At 44.4% G+C, this 23,762-nt stretch overlaps 1 protein-coding gene across 1 annotated transcript in view; it reads left to right on the top strand.

The window, feature by feature from the left end:
• PARM1 (prostate androgen-regulated mucin-like protein 1) overlaps nt 1–23,762 on the top strand; it is a 97,956-nt gene that overhangs the window by 67,365 nt on the left and 6,829 nt on the right. Inside the window, exon 3 of the mRNA XM_060011697.1 lies at nt 17,924–18,002. Coding sequence (XP_059867680.1) covers nt 17,924–18,002 — 79 coding nt within the window. The remainder of the gene's footprint in view (nt 1–17,923; nt 18,003–23,762) is intronic.

Below are 23,762 nucleotides of genomic sequence, written 5' to 3'. Positions count from 1 at the left end.
CCCTCCAGGATACCGTAGACATGGTGGATCAATATACTGAACGCAAATTCTGAGCTTGGCATGCAAGAGACTCCCTAATGTGGCGTAACCTACTACTTTTTCCAAGTCCCTCAGTTTCATCGGCTAGATTATCCAAGACAGCCCTGTTCCACTGTTCTGGCTTGTGTTTTCGACCATGTGTCTTGATTTCCTCAACTCAAAGCCAGCAGGGCTAAGAGACACAAAATTAGTGACAGAGCTGGGTCATGGACCAGAACTTTATAGTTCTAGGGAATATGGCCCCCAGTAAGAACTCCAGGGTAAATGAATGAAGGAAAGATTGATTGACTTGAGAGGAAGGTGTGACAGGTCAGAGGGAGATCACTGAACATGGCCAGTGTACATTTCATAGACCCAAGGGGATTCATCCCTTATGATCTATTAAATCGAAGAATATTTATTGTGCAGCCACCAGGACCTGGTGCTTGATGCAAAGAAGTATTAATAAGCGTAAGACCTGTCCTCTGAGATGTTACAGTTTGAGTAAAAAGAAAGGACACAAGTAACTCTTAACACCACTCGGTTTCTGATCTGAGAATGAACCAGGGTGGGTGGGAGGATCTTTGAGCAGATGTGATACAAGCGATTCATTTCAAGGGTGAAGAAACTGCGTCCCAGAAGTTTGGAGTGACTCACCCAAGGTTACACCGCCCAGTGGTAAAGCTGGGCCCAGAGCCCAAATCCTTTAAACCACCACTGGGTCTTCTTTAAGCTCCAGCATCGCCGCACTGCTCCACCATCAGCCCAGCAGACTAGGCAGTACCCTGTGACACTGTGCTCACAGGTGACTATCTGCAGATGTTTTTGTTTTAGAGACTCTTGTGCTGCCTTCATAGCGGCAGTAATCATACTGCACTTTTGTTGAGCATGTTGTCTTCTTCTGTATGAGTTCACATAGCATATTTCTCTAATCCAAGGACTTGTCCATTCAACAAGTATCCAGACATAGTCACCAATAAATAATTCAAAAACAAGGTAAATGTTATGGGAGTTAGATTTGACTGGCGGGATTAGGGAAGGTTTCATGATAGAGGGAGCACATGAACTGAGTTGTAGGAGATGAAGGGAATTGCAGCCCGAGGAGAAGACAGGGCAGGGGAGATTCAGGCACCTGTGTGCTGCACATACCTGGGTGCAGAATCCAGCCGGCAGTTGCAAGCACGGAAATTGCTCTGGTCGGGGTATCTGGTACCCTCCACACTGCCAGCTCTGAGGGTTAATTCTTAGTCCTGGCATACCCGACCTAGCAGCAGCATTTGACACGGATGGTCACTGCCCTCATTTTGAAGCACTGTTTCCACTTGACCTCCAGGACAGTCTCTCTTGGTTCGTCACACTGCTCCTTCTCCGTGTCTGTCACCTTACTTCACCCCCTCACCTTCCTACACTGGAGCACCCCAGGGCCAACACTGTCTTCCTCTCCCCCAGCTCTCCACACGCACGCTCTCCTCTTCTCCCCACACTCACTCCTGAGATGACCTCATCACATCTCGTGACTTAAACCAAACGTAAAATAGATAGCTAGTGGGAAGCAGCCGCATAGCACAGGGAGATCAGCTCGGTGCTTTGTGACAACCTAGAGGGGTGGGATAGTGAGGGTGGGAGGGAGGGCGACGCAAGAGGGAAGAGATATGGGAACATATGTATAACTGATTCACTTTGTTATAAAGCAGAAACTAACACACCATTTCAAAGCAGTTATACTCCAATAAAGATGTAAAAAAAAATACAAAATAAATTTTTAAAAAAATGCCATCCACATGCTGATAGCCCGGAGATGTAAAATTCTGTCCCTGTTTTGTTTCATTGAACTAAAGACATGTCGACACCCAGCTGTCAGCTAACTCATGGTCTCCACTTGGGTGGCTCTTAGGCATTTCAGATGTCATACGGATCAGATGAATTACTGATTTCCTCACCCCTCCATCCAGTCCTCCCTCAGAAACTGTGGGATAATCCTAGACTTCTTTCATTCTCTCACATACGCTGCATCTGGTCCCTCAGAACCCAGTTTCCTCTCACCCCTCGGTCCTCTCTCACATGTGGGACTTTAATACCCCTGTAACTGATCTCACTACTCACCACACCCTTGCCGGAGCGACCCTTTTCAAAACCCGGGACAGATCCTGTCCCTCCTCAGCTCTAACACTCCATTCGCTTGCCCTTCTGAATCAGAGTAAGAGCTGAAGTCTGTGTCATGCCTGCGGTGCTCAGCACACTCGGAACCCGCCCTGCCTCAATGCTCTCACCTGCTTCCACTTTCACCAGCAAACACACTGCAATCTTACGGCTTCTTGAACAGACCGCAGACACTCTTGCCCCAGGGCCTTTGCACTTAACATTCCCTCTGCCTGAAACATTTTCCTGCTGGGTCTTCAGTGGCTCGCTCCTTGTCATCAGGAAGGACTTTGTGCAGCTGTCATCTCCTCAGGAGCCTTTCCTCATACCCCTCTCTGAAACAGTAATCGCATCGCCATGGATCCCTTCATCCTGCTTTACTTTCCTTTTAATCACTTACCACTTGCTGACATCATCTCATTTATTTGGTGAGTAGGTGTCTGCTTTCTGCCACTAGACTGTCAGCTCCATGAAAGCAAGGACGTTGCTCACAAACGGGAGGATGTAGGTTACATCCCCAACCCCTGAGACAGAGCCTGACACATGGTAGACTTGAAATGACACTTGTTGGATAAATGTATGAAAGAGGCAATCAGCCAGTACCAGGGAAGCTATTTAATCTCTCTGAGCCTTGGTCTTCTCACCAATAAAATGGGATAAGGGTAGTCTCCAAATGATGGGGTTATTAAAAAGTTTAATTGAGATAAGAAACTAAATACCCCTGTAACTGATCTCACTACTCACCACACCCTCACCAGAGAGACCTGGCGAGGGTCTATGTACAGCATAGTGACTGTTGAGCTATGACTCTGTTGATGTCTGTGCTTGTTATTTTGCTATTATTTACCACCATCAGCAGCATCATCATTATTGTTATTATTTTGCTATTGTGATTGCTATTGTTACTGTGTTTATCATAATGAAGTCTGCCCGTCATCTTCAACGAACTCTTACTGAGCTCGTGAGTCAGGCATCTGGCTAGACAGTGAAGATTTGGCCATGAATGAGACAGTCGCCACCCTTGTGGAGTTTACAGTGTCGCGTGTACCCAGCATGGCAAGTAGCCTGTGGATCCCAGGATGGAGTGTGGAGGAAGATATTGCAGAAGAAGCCGGAATGAAGATTTCAGGACAAGTGTTAGAGGACCCTGAGTAACAGGATGAGGCAACTTACTTTACTTGACAAGCCATTGATAGTCACCAAAGGCTTTTGATCAGAGGCAGAACGTGTTCAGAATTATACTTAAGAATATTCAACTGGCAGGAATCCATGTACGTAAACTGTAGGGAGTTCAGGACTGGTAACACGTAGACCGGTTTATACCTGGTTTCCGGTTGGCCGTTGTCACTGACAGACCATGTCATTTAGCTACTCTGACTTTAAGCTCTCTTCATTATAAACTGAACACAAGAGAGACAATCTTCCAGGGGTTTTGTTGTTGTTGTTGTTGGCTTATCATACCACAAAAATTGTTTATTAGAATTATCCAAGGCAGAAGGAATGAGATTCACGTTCATATGGGGCTTACTGAGAATATACGTGTTCTAAGAACTGGGCTCGTGACTGGCACAGGTAGCCCTCCATCTAATCTCCAGAACATTCCAGCGAGGTGAGCTGGATGGTGTGTGTATCTCTGCTGTAGGTGACAAAACAGGCACAGAGAGGTTTAGTGACTTAAGTCCTCGCTTGAGTGACCAGGCTAGGATTCAAATTCAGTTCTCCTGAGTGACCCGAAGTCACGTCTTCCTTCCACTGAACCCATCCTAGCTGAATTCGTAGGAATGAAAAGTTGGGAAGGACCTACGGCCTCCAGACCTGCTGTGGACATGAGCCACATGGGATGTTGTCAAACTCCCAGGGCTGCCAGCTGGGCCTGAGGGGTGGAGCTTCCCGATGGGAGGAGAAGCAGGTGGTAGCCGCAGCCATCCGAAAGCGGTTGTGCAGAAGAAACGGGTTTTCATTTTCGTTTTTCAGTTTTTGTTTTGCTTTTAAAGGAAAAGAGAGAGAGATGTGATGTGTTAAATAAGGATCGTCTGGGTTATTAAATCAGCGCTCTTCAAGGGTGGAAGCCGTGACTACAGTATGTTTGCGACATCCTGAACTGCACTGAACGGTGCTGTGTGAACGCTTAAGGGATAAACTGATACTGCACACCAAGTGATACTCGAATCGTCCCCGATTCCTACATATGCAAACTTTAAAATTGTAGTCACTCGGCTTGTTGCAGACTGGGTATTCTCTTTTGTCTATAAAATCCAAGTGGCCCCTGGTCTTATGCTGTCCTGTGCTTTCCATTACAAAGAGAAGGACTCTTAATTGTGAAAATGGGTGAAGGCCTTTGAACTTTAATTTGCTAGTCTGACTCCAGATTTATTCAGGACAAACTGTGCTAATAAATACCCTGAAAGGAATGACACCAGGCAGGCACAGATATCTAATCCTCTCTGCATCCGTACCTGCAAGGGACTTTCAGCTGTCAAAACACCTCCTTATTCCAGACCAACTCTTAGGATAAATATAGATTTGAAAAATGAATTAACTCCTAGAAAAGGGGGAAGAATCATTTTTAAAGTATACATAGAAAGATTTTAGGAGTAAAAATATATATATGTATTGTAAGTAATACAATAGTAAGTTAATGACCATTATATTTCGATGATCTATTCAAAATATATTAAAGGGGGAAATGAGGATTTAACAAAAAAAGTAAAAGAGCGTTAAACATTTATTGATCAGATTCTTCCAGATGGCCCAAAATATATCAGAAAGCAATAATCCTAAAAAATATTGTATCTATCCTAGACTCAGTTTTACAAATATTAAATCATGACATGCCCAGGCCTGACCTCTAACAGTGAATGGTACCAACATCTTTTAGTCCAATCCTCCTTCCTTCTCTGTGTTCTTTCCATCACCGAGAACTGTTGGTTTGAACTCTTAGTAGGTCCCAAATTCACCCACTTCTCTTCACTCTCATTCTCATGTCAAAGCTCCCATAATCCCACCACATCTCTCTTTTCCCATCACGCTGGCTCCTATCTTTGGTCCACGTGGACTGCAAGGCTGACAAGAGTATGGATTATAAATCCTCCCTCACGTTTTTTCTTTTGTGCCCAATTCTTTAAACTTAAGCTAAACCTCTAAGCTTGCTTACAGCAAGTAAAACTCCCATAAGGAGCTCCAACTGTCAGATAATATTTCAGGTAAAAAAAATATTCTAAGTTCTTGTCTCTCCTACTTTTATTTCTCCTTTGGTTTACTTTTACTGCCTAAATCTTAATCTGGTTTTAAAATATTTCCAAAATATCCTTTGAAAAATATATGGCAAGGTAATAAAATCAGCTAGTTACCATTGGTATTGTTATCTAGTAGCAATGCAACACCATCACATACTTTGTCTCACCTTTCATTACATTTAGAGGCTTTGTCTCCACGGAACACTTTCTTTTTTCTGCTTCAGATATCTTCACTAGTCACATATGACTAAAGTGATTTTGGAAATACTTCACTGAGAAAGTGGAATTTAGCTTGTAAGCACAGCTGCTGATATCCTAAATGAATCTATGGCTTGTTGGCTCACTGGGAAAACTGGTTGGAATATTCCCGATTCCATATCCAGACTGAACTTACTGTAATCTTCTGACTCAGAAGAGCATGTCTTTTTGTTCAAAATAATAACGGGAAAGTGAGAACAGATCAGCACTAACCCATTGTCTTCCTCAGAAAAGGTTCTAGAACTCCCCCCCTGAAGTGGGTTGAGTCAGGAGTATTGCATGAGGAGAACACATAATGGATACTAAGTTGATATTGTCCTCGGTATGCCTTGTTCTCTGGTCCTGGGAAAGAAAAATATCGGCCAGTAAGAGACAGAGTTTTATTTCACAGTATCTTGCGCTTTTATCATCAGACCCACAGGCCTCTTCAGGGATAGAACACGGGCTCAAAATTTAAGGTGAACTTAGGTTAAAGTCATAAAATCTCAAAGTCCATGAAGTGGGCCATCAAAAACACTTTGCCGTATTTCTGTTTGGTGAAATTATGGCGTCATTTCAAAGCCAGGCTCTAGGAGGGTAAGCATGTTACTTGTAGTACGAACTTCGGCATCAGACTGCCTGGTTCAGATCTCACCAATGCCATTTACTAGGTGGATGACCTGGCAAGTTTATTCATCGCTGAGTGTCGCATTTTCCTCATCTGTAAAATGAGGGTAATAATCGTACTATAATTGCCTTATAGGATTCTTTTTAGAATTAAATGAGACCAAGTCTATAAAGAGTCCCTTACATAGCACTAAATAAACGTTGGCTGCTCTTATTACAGTTGGGTCCCTAATTCTCAGTGTGGTTACCAGCAAGAGTTTGACTCTTCTAGACTTTGTGTTTTGTTAACTTGAAAAAATAAAATGTTTGTGACAACACTTCAAGACTCCCAAGAGGATTATTACTGTAAAGATTAGGTAATCAAGACCCATTTTAGCACCTGCCTATAACACAATACAGAAAAGGATAATCCAAAAAGTGTGAAAGAGAAAAGTAACTATGTTCACATTGGAAATAGTAGCACTTTCGTGAAACTTGGAAAATCCAAAGATAAGCGTTGAAGAGTGCATACAACTAGAGATTTCTAGCTGGGAGAAAATAAATCATGGAGGAGGGAGGATACAAAAGCTGAGCTTACGGGATTTTGCCGAGGCTCCACTTGCACCTGAGGGTGGGGGATTAAGACCTGGAGGTTGCCTTCTTCCCCTAACTGGCATCAAAGTTTGGAAATTATTTTCTTTCCAAAGTTTTTAACTCTAAAACCTTGGGATCCTGAGTCTGGGAGAAATTCAAGCTTGGTAAATAAAATACAGTCTCCAAAAGCAGGTTCCTACCTTGCCTAGGTGATTAATTACATGGAGGCAAAGCTAAATTAACTAATGATTCTGCAGAAATCCCCAAGTCCTTGGGCTGCAGGAATTATAGTGTCGCTGCCCTTTGTCAAGATGTTGAGACAGGTGACCTGAAACTGACTCTCTGCTCCCCAGCGAGAGTCATTTTTCCATGATAAAAAATGATAAACTTGCACACTGCAAGTTTATCATTGCAAACAGGGTTAGGACTCTGTCTTGGGCCCTAAGAAGTTCCTCCCTTCCTTCTTGCCGTGTCCTTGGAACCAAGAAAATGGCAGCATGGAAGGCCTTACGTGCCAAGGCTGATGAGCCTCAAAGGGGTCTGAGCCTTCACCTGCAGGCTAGATGAGTCTCAAAAAGGGCATATACCAATTTTTCTGGTTTATTTTCCCCTTCAGTATTGTTTTATCTGTGGTCATGTCTCATTTTCATCACTGGAATACTGAAGACATAGAGGAAATACTAAAGAGAACAACCAAAAAACCTTCTTTTTCTGTCTTCATGCAGGTAAATGGCACCTGCGATACATGATTCTCCCCTCTCTATGGGGAATTTGCAAAGGGATGACTTCAGAGTTGAGATCCCCAACTTGGCCCCTTAAGTTGAAAGTCAGAGGCTACAAAAGGCTGACTTCTCAGCCTACACATACCTCCTCCTTCCCACTGCCACACAGCTAGTTGTCCCCAACTGGAAAAACCCCAGGTTTTCAGGGTTTCCAGTATCTTTTTTTTTTTTTTTTTTTTTTTTTTGCGGTACATGGGCCTCTCACTGTTGTGGCCTCTCCCGTTGCAGAGCACAGGTTCCAGACGCGCAGGCTCAGCGGCCATGGCTCACGGGCCCAGCCGCTCCGCGGCATGTGGGATCTTCCCGGCCCAGGGCACGAACTCGCGTCCCCTGCATCGGCAGGCGGACTCTCAACCACTGCGCCACCAGGGAAGCCCTCCAGTATCTTTTTGATACTCTCAAGGCTAATTGCATTAAAGATACTCCGATAGCAGAGAGATGTCAGGATTTCTTTCCCTCTTTCTGATTTGACTCCTGAATAGAAATATCTTTGTTGTTCAGTCAAAGGATTTGATGACCTAACATGATACTGCTCACCCACTCACACTATAGATCAGAATTTTCAGAAGAGGAGAAGGAGACTTCTCCTCATCCAGGACAAACAGTAGAGGGGATTCTCTGATCTTTTTTTTTAATTATTCCCCAGAAATCTCTCCAACACTGTCCCTCCATCCCTCAAGAGGTCTAGGGTAGGTCTGACTCAGAGCTGAGATCCCCACTCATGTCAAGGTGTGGTTCTCTCAGCCCAGAACAGGTTATAATTCAGCCCAGGCTGAATTACATTTATTATATAAGGTAACTTTCAAAGAGTTAGGATAGGCTTATAAAGCCAGGCACTTTGACTCTGCCCTGCAGGAAAGAATGAGAAGCAGAAACTGACACGAAGCATGTTTAGGGACAATCATCAGGGCTTAGCATCATGGTCTTAGAAATACAGTCTCTGTTCATGTCTGCACTGCTACCCCAGGGGTTGTAAGTCAGGACAGCTGTCCCTTCTGTGCCACATTTCCCCTGTTTTGGCCTCCACCAAGAAGCAGTATTCATGAAGCTGCCACATTCCCTAAAGTAGTGACAGGTGTTGACACTGGCCCTGATGACCCCGACTCTTTGCCCTCCATTCTTCCTGGCCTCCTCCAGGGGATCTGAGGGCTGTGATCTACCCCCAATCCAGCATCTCACCCCGAGTTTCTTTGTGAAAATTTGGTTCGTGGGAGCAGTGTTCCCAAAAGTATGATTTAAGTCCCTACACAGGTAGTATGCAAGAGGATGAACCTTTTTCATTCTAATAAATCTATGTTTTTGTTTCAGTATGAATTTGAAAAAAAACTAAAATAACACATCAAACTCATGATTTCATAGCTATCATTGCTTAGGGTGTGGCTATATGTAGTCAGTATCTAAAGAAAAATAATTTAATTTAAAGACAGATATTAGAGCTTCCCTGGTGGCACAGTGGTTGAGAGTCCGCCTGCCGACGCAGGGGACACGGGTTTGTGCCCTGGTCCGGGAAGATCCCACATGCCGCGGAGCGGCTGGGCCCGTGAGCCATGGCCGCTGAGCCTGCGCGTCCGGAGCCTGTGCTCCGCAACGGGAGAGGCCACAGCAGTGAGAGGCCCCGCGTACCACAAAAAAAAAAAAAAAGACAGATATTAAGAAAATAATAGTATCAGTGATGTGGACATGGCAAAAATAATGAGAGTGGTATAGAGATGTTTGAATTTTGAAAACATTGTGGTGACATAGAAGATGGGGTCTTGTCTTTGTTTATTGCCTCAGCTATCAGTGCCTGAAGGCTTTTACTTGGGATAAGACAAAGAGGTAGAAAATTTTAAAGAAGGCAGACCTGGAATTCAAAGGTATCTAGTCCCAGCTCTGCCACTGATGGAGTCTGATCTCAACCAAATCTCTTAATTTCTATGTTATCATCTGTAAAATGAAGGAGTTAGAGGCAATGAACCTTCTTAATTTCCTTTCAACAGTAAAATTACATTATTCCATTGGTCATGATCAGGCTGGAAGCAAAACTTGAGCTTGAGATCCACAATCATTTCGAATACTAGGGTTGGCTCCGATCTTTTCTGGTTTCAAGTTTCTTCCCGGCTTCAGAGTTTTTATGGATAAGAGATGCCCAGAGACTGAGACCTTTGTAATGCACTTCATGATGGACAAAGCATTTTAAATACACTGTTTAATTAGTAAAAGCACTCTGAGAGGAAGCAAGCGATTCATCAAAGTTGGGCACGTAGTAAACAATAAACATCAGTTGTGTGAATGATTGAACGAATTCTCACTTTACAGGTAGAGATAGGGGCACAAATGAGGCCATAGAGGCGCAAAGGAGCAAAGCGACTTGCCCAAGACTGTTCCGCTAGTGCATGTATAAAGCCAGTCTTCACGCCAGGTCTTCCGGTCACAGAAAGTAGAGAAGCATAAGTTTGGGGAATCCAGCCTCAGAGGTTGAATCCCATTTCTGCATACTAACCAGTTGAATAGATTTTTGTTAACTGCTTTTGCTAAACTCCTAAGTGGAGATACCTACCCCGCTCTGCCTCGCTCAGTGCCTGGCACAGGGAATTGCAGTAAAGGAAGGCTGCTGAGACTTTTATGACCACGATTGTTTTTCTTAATGCTTTTATTACTGTTCTTGGCACAATACTAGAGCTGTCCCCTGAGAAATGTTGTTAAAGACTGAATTCAGCCTTTAAGGAGAGTCTGTTGATAGCATACAGATGTAGGGGTCACCCCTGTTTCGGGAAGAATTCTTACTCCCCGTGGGCTCCTTTTGGTCTAGAGAGCACTGAATGAGAGGAATGCTCCCTGACGTGACGTTGATGGGAAGCTGCTGTGTGGCCGTCAGCTTGTCAGGATGCTATAGGGAAAGGGGATGAGGGGCACTGTTTGCTATTCTTAGAAACCCAGCCTAGTTTACATTACAGGTGTCAAAGGAGAGCTGGGGTTGGGCGACCTAAACAGGTAGTTATAAAAAATTCCAGGTGGGAACGAGGCTTCATTTGTGTTGGGAAAGATTGTGATTGTAAGTGAAGTAAGGAAATTTTAAAACCATGGTAACCGGGAACTGTGCCGACTTGCGTGCCCCGTTTGGCATTGATTACAAACCTGGGCTCCCTGCATCCTTCAAGTACAGCTGATGTGCCTGCAGGAGAGAGAAATGAAGAAAAAAGAAACACACACTTGCTTGGGTGAATGCAAATCTTTTATTATCTCAACAGAGATTTGTGTTTCTAGTATACATTTTTAACTATATGCTACCCAAGTAGGTAAAATGCTTTTAGATAAAAGCAAAGCCAGTCCCCAAACCAGGGCTTCTGATGACAGGAAGTGGAAAAGTATAGATATTAGGGATCCTGCCCAAGGTTTGAATCCCAAGTCTGTCCACTGACCAATCCGGCAAACTAACTAGCTTTTGAGAAATAGTATAAACATGAAGTAAAAGATTCCAATTGTGGTCATATCTGACTAATTTTAATAAAGTTTACCTCTGCCACTGTGTGAAGAAATGATTAAGCAGTACTTTAATGATTTAAAGATTTGAGGGGATGGGGCAGCAGAGAGAAGGACTAACACGGAGACAAGCTTGGATTGTGCTAATTAAAAACAGTTCTGTATTGGGCTTCCCTGGTGGCGCAGTGGTCGAGAGTCCGCCTGCCGATGCAGGGGACACAGGTTCGTGCCCCGGTCCGGGAAGATCCCACATGCCGCAGAGCGGCTGGGCCCGTGAGCCATGGCCGCTGAGCCTGCGCATCCGGAGCCTGTGCTCCGCAACAGGAGAGGCCACAACAGTGAGAGGCCCGCGTACCGCAAAAAAAAAAAAAAAAAAAAAAAAAAAAAACCAGTTCTGTATCATATTTGCATGCAAGCTGTATGCCTTATAAAGGAGTTTTAATTTTGCATCATAACTACTTATAAAGTTCAATTTAACAAATAGCTACACTTTCAGAAGAATTAGTTATTTTTTTTTCTTTTTAATGTCCTTTATTCTTTAATTTCTTTTAACACCTTTACTGGAGTATAATTGCTTTACAATGGTGTGTTAGTTTTTCCAGTATAACAAAGTGAATCAGCTATACATATACATATATCCCCATATCCCCTCCCTCTTGCGTCTTCCTCCCACCCTCCCTATCCCACCCCTCTAGGTGGTCACAAAGCACCCAGCTGATCTCCCTGTGCTGTGCAGCTGCTTCCCACTAGCTATCTATTTTACGTTTGGTAGTATATATATATATATCCATGTCACTCTCACTTTGTCCCAGCTTACCCTTCCCCCCAACCCGTGTCCTCAAGTCCATTCTCTACATCTGTGTCTTTATTATTCTTGCCCTGTCCCTAGGTTCTTCATAACCTTTTTTTTTTTTTAGATTCCATATACATGTGTTAGGATATGGTATTTGTTTTTCTCTTTCTGACTTACTTCACTCTGTATGACAGTCTCTAGGTCCATCCAGGTCTCTACAAATGGCCCAATTTCATTCTTTTTTATGGCTGAGTAATATTCCATTGTATATATGTACCTCCATCTAGCTGGTTCTTGCCTAAAAATTTCATTGCTCTCTGTCCAAGTTCAGCCCATCCTCTAGAGAACATCTTCATTCCCACCTCTTCCCTACTCCGGCTTTTTTTTTTTTTTTTTTTTTTTTTTTTTGCAGTACGCAGGCCTCTCACTGTTGTGGCCTCTCCCGTTGCGGAGCACAGGCTCCGGACGCGCAGGCTCAGCGGCCATGGCTCACGGGCCCAGCCGCTCCGCGGCATGTGGGATCTTCCCAGACCAGGGCACAAACTTGCGTCCCCTGCATCGGCAGGTGGACTCTCAACCACTGCGCCACCAGGGAAGTCCCGCAGACACATGCGTTCAAAGAGGAAGAATTCCTCTGAGACAGAATGTTCCTTTCCTCTTGGTGACCTTGACTGAAGAAGCCACCACGCTCTCTGAAGTGGCCACCTGCTCCTATTTTCCGTTTCTTACCTATTCTCTAGACGGGAAAGAGGAAAGAAAAGAGTAAGAACATTGAAAAACAGTCCAGAGGTTTTGTTAAAGACTTCTCAAAATAGATCAGACACACACAAGCATACCCAGGAACTTGGTCAAAGCATTTACACGTGCATTCTAAACAAGCCTGACTGATGAATTCCCAATGAGATGTAGTTCGGAAGTCATCCACAGATAGCAGCAAGACACTCACCTTCTTTTATCATCCTGAGAACACCCCGCCGTCACCTCCCCTGTCCCCGGCTCTCTCAGAGCAATAACAACTTTTTTAAAGAGCCTAGGAAAGCTCTTTCTTTCGGAGGTCGTTCGGGTTCATCCTATCACATCCTAATATTCTCATTTTGGGATATGATTGGCAAGTATCCTGCCAAAGAGGTCAGATGAAACGTTTCTTTCATGTTTAAAATGGGGGGGAAAAATCCCTCAATGAGAAGAGTCCCCAGGGGAACATTTGAGGTTTGGGAACATTGCTAAGCCCAGGAAGACAGGAGGACACCTTTAGGACAAGTAGGACAAGTGATGCGGAGGTAGTCTGGACAGGAGCAGAGTCCCTTCTAGTGTGGAGGACGTCCTGTGTCTGCGAAGGACTAGCCGAAGCGTAGTAAAGAGAGGCAGGTGTTGGGGGCGGCGGAGAGAGCCTGTAAATGATGTCATCGTTTGTTCCAGGACTGCACGGGCACAGAACAGAGTCGAAGCAGGGCAAGTGATGCCCTCCAGGGAAACCCTCTCCCTCGGGTAGTCTGACCAGGTCCAACCAGAAGCGTGGGCTTCTGGGATTTTGTGCTGGTTACTTCAAGGATATTTTCTGACTTTATTCAGACAGAGAGTCCTAAAATAACTCTCCTCCAGCTCAGTCGTCCATGGGGACTCGCAGGCACACACTGGGGCGGTTGGACCATAGCTGTTAGAGTCATAGGAGTAGATGCCGAGGTAGGACCTGGAGCAGGGGTTCCAGGACAGGTGGAGATGGACAGGTGGAGAGGCTGCTGCCTGGGGACCTTCTTAGCACAGTGACTGGTCTCAGAAACTGCCAGTTATCTTTTTTATTTTTTTTGCGAGTATTACATTTAATCATTCAACATTTTAAAAAATAATTTAAATACCCACTATGGGCTAGAGACTGTGCCCAGTGCGGAGAGTTCAGGGAGAAGGGGGATGAGATGCAAGATGAATATGATTAGAATCTGTCTGGGGAAGCTCAAAAATACAACACAGTGTTTAAGAGAAGCAGACACAAAGAGCTGAGAACACACAACAACACTACAGCTTGCCTGGGGGTGTCAGGAAAGCTTCCCAGAAGGGTTGATATTTCGTTGTCATAAAGAAAGTGTAGGAGCTGGCCAAGCTGAGAAAAGGGCCAGGGATGTCACCAGTATATTAATGATTAAACATGCAAAACCTAGGATGTAGTCCTGGGTTCACATGACAGCTTCATCATTTACCAGCTTATAAAACCTGAATCAAGTTCTTCAATCTCTCTGAGCCTTAACTTGCTCGTCCATATAATGGGAATCATTTTCATCTCATAAAGGGAATTCAATGAGGTGGGAGCTGTAAAGTTCTTGGCCCAGCACCAGACCGAAGTCACCACCCACAAGTGTAGAACAGATCATTCTCTAGCCTGCTCTGTTTTTTTGTTCTGAGCTGTTATGAAAGTGGGGAAATGGCCCCCTGAGAAACGCCGTCAGAGAGACCCAGACTTCAGGGAGGCTTCGGCTCGTGGCTCTCTGGTCAGGCAGAACGTGTTGGCACGGTGGAATATTCTAGCATCTCGGCTTAGAAAATACATACATTTCCTCCGGTTCTCTCTTAATTTCTTCTGGTTCCGGGGCTTCACAGCGTGAATCACACCCGGTCCGAAACTCACACGTGCCAACAGGGAAGATGAGGAAGACAGAAATGCCAGCCACCTCCCCATCCCCCATCCCCAGGGCACTGCCCACCCAGTGTACACACCTTCCTCATAGGGTAGCGCTTCCCTGCCGTAGCCACACCTTCCTCATCTTTCCTCTCCCTGCCCTGCCTCGAAAGACGAAGTACGAGAAAGGGAATTCCAGTTTACTTTATTTTTTATTTCCTTATAAATGGTATTTTAATTTCTGCTATTATAGTAATAACCCATCCTATGACTGACACAAAATGCAGTCATTAATTAATACATTTTTTGAGTTGACTGAATGCTAATGAAAATACAGATAAAAGCAATACCCTGTTGTATTTTTTTTTCTTTTTAACATCTTTATCGGAGTATAATTGCTTTACAATGGTGTGTTAGTTTCTGCTTTATAACAAAGTGAATCAGTTATACATATACATATGTTCCCATATCTCTTCCCTCTTGCGTCTCCCTCCCTCCCACCCTCCTTATCCCAGAGAAAAACAAATACTGTATGCTAACACATATATATGGAATCTAAGGGTGAAAAAAAGGTCATGAAGTATCCAGTTTACTTTAAACAGAACTCCGGGGGAAATGGCATTTGTTTTCACAAGGAGGAAATCAGGCCTTTTGGGTTCCCGCATAAAGTCCTGCTACCCTCGGCTACTGTCAGCTCAGCAAACCCCTCAGGTGCTCAAACCGCGATGCCCTGAGGCGTGGAACTTCCCAGCATGAACTTCCGGGCTGCTTCGGAGGGGGGCAGCTGCAGCTGCCGTGGAGGTGAAAGCGAGCTTAGGACACAAGCCCTCCCAGGCTGGGGGCTGATGAAGCCCTTCTAGTTCCAGAAGACCCTTGCCCCCATGGTGGCACCCTCTGAGAAGAGCTGGTGGGTGGCAGAATAGTTAAGGAGGTGGCCCGAATATTTAAGTACCATCTATTTCACCTCACACGTTTTGGCCTCCTTTGGGGCAATATGAACCCTCAGAAACGCCCCTTCGCTCAGCTGCCCTCAAGGGCCCATGGGAGGAATCACCTGCTAATTCCATCTCTTGTTGCCTGGCTGTCCTTTGTGAACAAGAAGGGTGGCCTTGAAGAGCCCTGTTTGAAGACTGGTCTACACCGAGAGCCAGACAGCCCTCAGTCACATGGAGAGGAAGCGGTCATTCTACTACTTTCTGTTTCAAAAAAAAAAACAGCACTTGAGTTGGGGAACTGCCTGTTTTATCTTCAGTAGAGGTGGTATTTAAATATATCCAGTAAACCGCAGAGTTGGAGGAGAGCCAACTGCCTACAGTTAGGGAAGAAACTTTGAAGGACAAACCTACGATTTCCTCAATTAAATGTATCCTGGGGCAAGAAAGAAAGGTCTTATAGAGAAATCAACTATATTCTTTCTCTCCTCCCATTTTTTTGAAAGGAGGAAGTTAAATTTAAAGGTCAGTTTTCAAAGCTCCTAATTGCAATCAGTGTACCTTTTTGAATCTTGAAATACCCCCATCACCTTACCTTGCAGTAATAATCCTCATTTCACAAGCTCTTAAAAGAGCTGTTAAGAGGCTTCAGTGAACTTTGAATTGTTCTAATTTCAGCGCAGTTTGGAGGCTGAGAAGCTGAGTGCAGGGTAGAGGTTATCCATAAGGGGACTGACCTCAAACTTTCTCTACTTGATCCAGTCTTCATATTTGAGTGTTCGGTGCCATAATTCTACCTTGACAATAGTAAAAAGGAAAGAGAACGGTACTGATAATTATACCAATCTGGCCCTAAAGGACTCTAGGAGCAAAGAGATGGGCCTGTGAGTGTCCAGAAGTGTGGAAGCTCTAAAATGGTACATTATGGTCGGTCTGTGTAGACACATCAAGTTCTGGTCTTAGTCTCAATGTTAGCAGTACCTCCTTGGCCTTTTAGAAATTATAACCAGCGGGGGCATGCATGTCTCCTGTAGCCTTCTTTCACCCAAACCTTTGCGGGAGTTACCAAAGAGTTAATGAGTAGACTCATTTGCTTCTTAGCTCTGCTCTAATTCCTTTGGTGGAAGGGCTAATGAGAAGAACAATATACAAAAGCCATTCATAAGACAGGGGGGAAAAAATATAAGAAGTGGCAAAATCATCCACAAATAGTAAATCTCCAAAAATGTGGGACAGATCCATCACCTTTGCGATGTAGTTCATGAAAGATGGGCACTGGTCCAGGAAGGTATATCTGGATAGGACTTTAGCTTGGTGCACAGGGCACCTCATTTAATTTTCTTCAAATTATGTGGGCAGGTAGAACAGCTCTTCTTTTCTCTGTCACAGCAGGTGAGTGGTGGATGGGTCCACAGGGTTAAGTAATTAGCCCATAGTCAGACAGCTAATGATAGAAGCACACTTGAATCCGCATATTCAGACTCCAGATCTGATGCTCTTTCCAATGTGTTTAAGAGTCCCATTCATTTGTTGAAGTAAAAAATAATTTCTCAGTGGCCTGAACGAGTAAATGGGATCCCTAGTACCAACTTTAATGCCAAGAAGTCACTTTAACAATGAGGAGACAAAAGCCCAATTGATTCTTGGTATTTCTGAGGTGAAATAAAACTGAAATATATACATTATTAGCCACCAACTCACACAAAAGGAGCATTGTGCCCCAAAGTAGTAATCTCTGGAAGCAGTATGGTTATTCTTACAAGGCTATGTGCTCAAAGGGTTTTTTGTTTTTTGTTTTTTAACTGCCCATTAATAGTTGCCTTTGGAAACAGATTTTAAACTACACAATCAAACCTTCATGTTACTTTATAATTGTACCTGGTTATTTCTACAAACAAAACATAGCGTTACCTACCAGACTTGACCTTATTTTATACACCAAACTTGACTTTATCCTCTACAAAATCAGATTCACCTTTCAGGGCTGAAAACTGGACACATGACCCAAAGAGGTGTTCTTTTAAAATGCTTTGATTTGATGGCATCATTAAAATTAGTGCATCTCCTACCAAGATGACCCTTTTGAAGTGGACACTACTGACATAGCGCTGTGGTTCTGTTTTATCAAAAAATCAACAGCATTATTTTGTCATGACCCTTGACTAAGCATCCTAGGTCTTCCAATATTTTGCAAATGCTAGAAAAACAAGCTAAAGCACGTGAAAGAAGAAAATAGTACTTCAGGAGATTTTAAATCCACTACCCCTGCAGACGGCAGCAGCAGCAGCAACAGATCGGTGGCATTCTTAAAAAATGATCAAATATTACTGTGAACTGTTTTCTGAACTCAGGGCCAGCCAAAAGGTCTTCATAAATATTGGCCATTTACCGAACTTAGCCTAGCCTGAGAAGCATTTTGATAACAGAGTTAAGCTCCTGGGTTTCGCATTGCAGAATGATCTGGAATGAACACCCTTCCTTCATCTTCTTTCTGTGCCTCTTCTCCTTCCCAGGCAGCATCGCCGCCATTACGGTGACAGTCATTGCTGTGGTGTTGCTGGTGTTCGGAGTTGCAGCCTATCTAAAGATCAGGTAAGACACCACCCTCCTCTTCTTTATAAAGAATGGAATTCCTTTTTATCAGGCTCTGGGCTGTGAGCTGTTTTGCTGAGTTCTGGTTTCTTCATAAGTATCTCAGCTCTCAGAAATCTTGGCAGGGAAGTGAAAATGGCCAGCATACTGCACCCTGGACAGGAATAGATGGGGCAGTATCTGAAAGTTGGCAAAGCAGAAGAAATCATCCGGACTATACAGCGTGATGATGTAATGGAAGGAGAATGAACCTGGAGCGAGGGGACTGGGGCCTTGGCCCTCTGCCCTTAACTCACATCATCACCCTGAGAAAGCCACATGCCTCCTGAACCTCACTTTGTCTCACCTGTGAAATGGGCGAGATAGGCAGGCTCAATGGTTCCAAAGCACTGATGTTCTGAACACTGATGTGGGAGTGTGTACCCAGCCTGGAAGGAGGTTCTCACCGCTTCTAAAGCAAAATGTTGAAACTACAAGGAAAGCGTAGTGTTTTCTACAAAATTGGGTCTTTTCCCCCCAAGATTATATCCTTATAGTTTGGGTTTTTAAATATCCTTTCTCTTATGAAAAGAATGTGATCACAGATGGTAGTTGAGTTTTTACTTTCTTTAGCCAAAGAGAAAGTTGCAGTACCCTGTGAGTCCTCCACTTCTGTCGTCTACCGTCTGTAAAATCAAAACTCTCGAAAACCACGTTACTCACACTGAGTGTCCTATCAGCTGTAAAATGCCAAAAGGCAAGTGGCTGTCTGGTTCCCCAGTCTGCCCAGTGCCTATAACAGGGACAGGAGGACGCATGCCACCGTGATGAGCACAACTGGTCCCTGACCCCCCAATGCGTTCTCCTCCCAACAGCCAAGCCCAACTTTGCGGAAGCTCCTTCGACCTGTCACTCCCTCCCTCAAACGCCCCCAGTGGCTTTCCCCCTGCCCTTAGAATTAAACTGACCCTCCAGCTTGGCGTGAGTTCCTTCATGGGCCCACCCTGCCACGTCTTCTTGCTCATCACACATTTCTCTCCCTGTTAACCACTGAGCTGCAGCCACACTGGCTTTCCATCCAGTTCTTAGAACACACCAGGTACTGTGTCTCTCCAGGCCCTTGGTTCTTGTTGGTCCCTCTCCCTGAAATGTTCTTCTTCTAGTTCTTCCTCATACATGGCTTCCGAGTCACATTCTCCAGGAGACTTCCCTTCCAGTTTGGTGCCTTTGTTATTTATTCTCCTAGTGCCTCAATTAGTTTCATCCTGGCTGTTTTCACTGTACGTGATTTTATTTGGTTTTTTTTATATGCTTGTTTGCTTGTCTTTTGTCTCTTTTCCCCACAAAAATGTAAACTGCCTGAGGATCCAGACTTTATTTGTGAGCACAGGGCTGGCCTAAAGAAGATGCTCGATAAATGGAATAAATGCACAACTGAACGTAAGAACACACAATCACACAGGCACAGTTGTGCACGCATGCACACTCTTGACCTTTTCTCATCACAGCTGTGCTTCTCCTTCAAGAGGCGTGTCCTGGTTCCCCACGTGGAGCTCACGTATTTAGTTTCTCATCTCTACACACACATCCCCTCTGCTGCCCCCTCTCATCTCCTCCGGTCACCCCAGCCCAGACCAGCGCCCAGTGGGGAACCCTCCCCTCCCCCTTCCCTTTTATCTCCCTCCATCTTTTGTTCTACACATGAACAAAATCAACCTAATGACTGGTGTCAAGTATGAGAGTGCCTGGTAATATCACCCCTATCTAAGGTACAAAGAACAGGAAAGCCAGGTTTCAAAGAGAAATCGGAATTAAAGTGCTAGCATTACCTGTGTCTAAAAGCCTTTATGAAAGGATCCAGTGGTCTTCAAATTAAAAAAACAATCTTTCTCTTCATTAAGTCTATATTTCCTTGAGCATCAAACAGTTTTATGAATTATAGCTTACTGAATGCTACCCTTTTCCATCTGGCTTAATTACTAGTTTATCACGGTAGATACACTGTATTTTAATTATTAGTTAAATTGGCTTTTATGAACTAGTCTGGGTACCTCATTCCCACTTTGTAACAGAGTTTCTCTTTGTGTTTGGGAGATTCTGGGTGGGGCTCAAAGAAAGGAACTTACAGAGAAATTTTAGAGACATTCTGGAATCACCAGTGGTGAGTTCCAAAGGGCTGTGTCACCAAAAATGCCTCCAGAGAGTATGGAACAAAATAGAAACACTTCCCTCTCGCCACACACTTGCCAGAAATGATGTTAAAATAACCTCAGGACTCTTCTTCTTGACTCCAGGCAAGAACTCAACTTCACCACCTGAAGCCTACCACTGATGATAGACAGGCAGACTAGAACAGTGACTAAGAACTCAGACTCCAGGAGCAGGGAGATCTCAGTTCCAATCTCAGCCCTACCACTTTCTAGCAGGTTCTACCATCACCTGGGCATGTAACAGAGCTTCACTATCCCTCACTTCCCTCCTCTGTAAGATGAGGACCGTAATTTTAACTACTTGGTAGCATCGTTGGAAGGATTAACGGATGCTGCTTCCCAAGTACACAGCACTGCCATCATCATCAAAGTGGTCAGCTGGAAGGAACGCCAGTGGGACAGCTGATCAATAGATAGTTACTGAGCATTAGCCATGTGCCAGGAACTCTTCTAAGCAATGGGGTCACATCAGTCATGAGACACAGTTCTGCCATCTCAGAACTTACTGGGTTTGGAAAATTTTGTTAGCATGCCATTAAAATTGGTTCTAATGAGTGCTGATTAAAATTGTATAACATTTTACTTGAAAATTTAAAACATTTTTAAATTAAAAAAAATTAAATAAAATTAAATTCTAAAATTTTAAAAATTTTAAATTAAAAAAATTTTTTAATTTAAATTTAAAAAATTAAAAAAGTTATATTTTTTCTCCAAGCATTCTCAACACTAGATAAATTCAGTGAATGATTAAATTGAACTCGTCGTTGTTTCTCTCCTGTGTAATGTAATTCCTCCCTGTAGAAAGGCCCCCATGGCGTAAGTATAAGATTGTTATTTATCTTTGGCACTACAAACTTAAGGATGGATAAAGTGACCAGACCCCTGTTTAGAAACCCCCTAAGGAAAACCTCTTTCTGCTGCTCTGGTAATTATTTTGGAAAAATGATAACATAAGGAGGTTCATAGCTCTCACGCATCTCAAGGCTGTGCTAAAACCCCTTCAAGTGTTATTTTGCCAGATTCTTGGAAAGCCCCACTAATCATTCATCAAAAATACACTTGGCTCAATTGACAACTGTGCATGCATGTGTGTGTGTGTGTGTGTGTGTGTACCTAAGGTTGACTTTTGCCTTGGCTGGAAATTTCCTCCATTCCTATTGTCCCACATTTCTGAGAACAATAACATGACAGAGGTATGTTGTCTGTGGTTTTTTTAGCTCACTTGGCTGGAGCAGCAAGTGACTGAAATCACAGCCCATGAGGGAACCATTAGCTTCTGGCCTGCAACCGCGCCCTATCACCCCAGGCCCAGCTGATGTCCCGGCAAAGGCAAAAGAAGACCCGCTTTAAAGGGCAGCCTCACCACCAGAAAAAGGGCACTCTAACCTAAGCCGCTTTTGGATGCAATTTATAAAAATGAACTGCCCAGAACCTAAGGCTCTTTTCTACTGTCCACCCCCGCACCGTAGCCAGCAACAATGTGGGGTGGAGGGAGGTACGTGGGCTTTGCAAACAGGTTCGATACTGACCCTTCTACTTACTAGTTAGGTGGCTTTGGGCAAATTTATAATCTCCCTGATCCTTCACCTGCAAAAATAGAGCGGATAACACCTATCTTTCAAGGTTGTCTTGAAGATGAAGTGGAGTAATGAATGTAGATGACCTGGAAAGACCGTATAACATGGTAAAGAATATGGACTCGGGGCTTCCCTGGTGGCACAAGTGGTTGAGAGTCCACCTGCCGATGCAGGAGACATGGGTTCGTGCCCCGGTCTGGGAAGATCCCACGTGCTGCAGAGTGGCTAGGCCTGTGAGCCATGGCCGCTGAGCCTGCGCATCCGGAGCCTGTGCTCCATAACGGGAGAGGCCACAACAGTGAGAGGCCCGTGTACCACAAAAGAAAAAAAAAAAAGAATATGGACTCTAGGGCAAGTTCATTAATCACTCTGTGTTCACTTTCCTTGTTTGTAAAATAGGACTAGAATACTAATACCTAACTCAGGCTTGTTATGAGTATTAAACTATGATACAGGTAAACACGCAGTTCCGGGGTTGAAGTGAGGGCCATGGAAGGGCCAATTGCTGTCCTCGTTGTAATTATCACGCGCTTCCTACTTAGGTGCTCAGTAAACTGTAGCCACCAGCAGCCCCGTTCCGTAGGCGTCAGGGATTCAAAGGAGAGAGGAGAGGTGGAGGAGGAGGAAGACGGCACAGAAGCTCCGTTTTCTAATTACCTGTTGACGTGCAGACTTCCATGTTCCATCTTGGCAATTTCAATTGTGCTTTTTCTAAACGCCTGGGAAGTGGCACCCACATTATACATTCATTAATAGAAGCTATCTGTGAGAAATCTCTATTCCAGGGCAAAAGAAAGCAAAAGCCCCGCCTGCCTCTAGCAGAAGGTTGTCTTTAATTAGTGATGATTGAAGAATGAGGTAAGTCAGTTCTGTTTTGTTTAAGTTGGCTCAAAACTGTTCAGCCACGAGATAATCTCCCGGGCAGGAGACCATATCTGCTATCGCCAGCAACGTGGATGCTGCTATAATTAGGTGTGCTGGTAGCCCAGACAGACAACACGGCTGTTCCCTTCACAAAAATAAATGTGATCTTGATTTGTAGACACAACAGGGCCTGGCCCTTAAGACATCTTTGTAGAAGTCACCTGTTTTGCTTGAAGTCTTTCTAGTGATGACATTTTCGACAACTGGATTCTTCCTGGCTGTTGTAAGGTTGAAAAACTAGGCCCATAAAGAGCCAGCCATGAAGTCTGAGATCTTCCAGTGTTTGCTAGCTACAGGTTGACCTTTTCCGGTCAGCTTCTGGTGTTCTGTAGGTCTAGTTGACTTGATTCTCTACCTCAGTGATTCTCAAGACTTCAATGTGCATAAGAACCAATGGGTGAGGGCTTCCCTGGTGGCGCGGTGATTAAGAATCCACCTGCCAATGCAGGGGACACGGGTTCGAGCCCTGGCCCGGGAAGATCCTACATGCCGTGGAGCAACTAAGCCCGTGCGCCACAACTACTGAACCTGCGCTCTAGAGCCCGCTAGCCACAACTACTGAGCCCACGTGCCTAGAGCCTGTGCTCCACAACGATAGAAGCCATCGCAATAAGGAGCCCACACACCACACCAAAGAGTAGCCCCTGCTCGCCACAACTAGAGAAAGCCCCGCACAGCAACGAAGAACCAAAGCAGCCAAAAATAAATAAATAAAATAAATAAATTTATTTAAAAAAAGAAAAAAGAACCAGTGGACAAGCTTGTTAAAAACACAGTTTCCTGGGTCTCAGCCCCATAAGTTCTGACTCAGTGTGTCAGGGTGGGGCCCATGCAGTGGCAGCTCTCACCAGCTCACGGGTGGTGCCAGTACCGCTGGTCGAAGGATCAGACTTTGAGTAACCCCACTCTACCCTTTCCTCCCAACACTCCAAACACACTTGGCTCTAAAGTTTCCCAGGTATAACGCTCTGCTGTTTCGTGCCTTTGTTTTTTTTGAACGTGCTGATCCCTGGCCAGAGGTGTTTGGTTCACCTCTTTCTTACCTGGCTAATTCCAAGTTGTCTAGCTCA

Source organism: Delphinus delphis, chromosome 5, assembly GCF_949987515.2.
Source record: "Delphinus delphis chromosome 5, mDelDel1.2, whole genome shotgun sequence".
Taxonomy (NCBI): Eukaryota; Metazoa; Chordata; class Mammalia; order Artiodactyla; family Delphinidae; genus Delphinus; species Delphinus delphis.
This window is presented reverse-complemented; position numbering and strand designations above follow the sequence as displayed.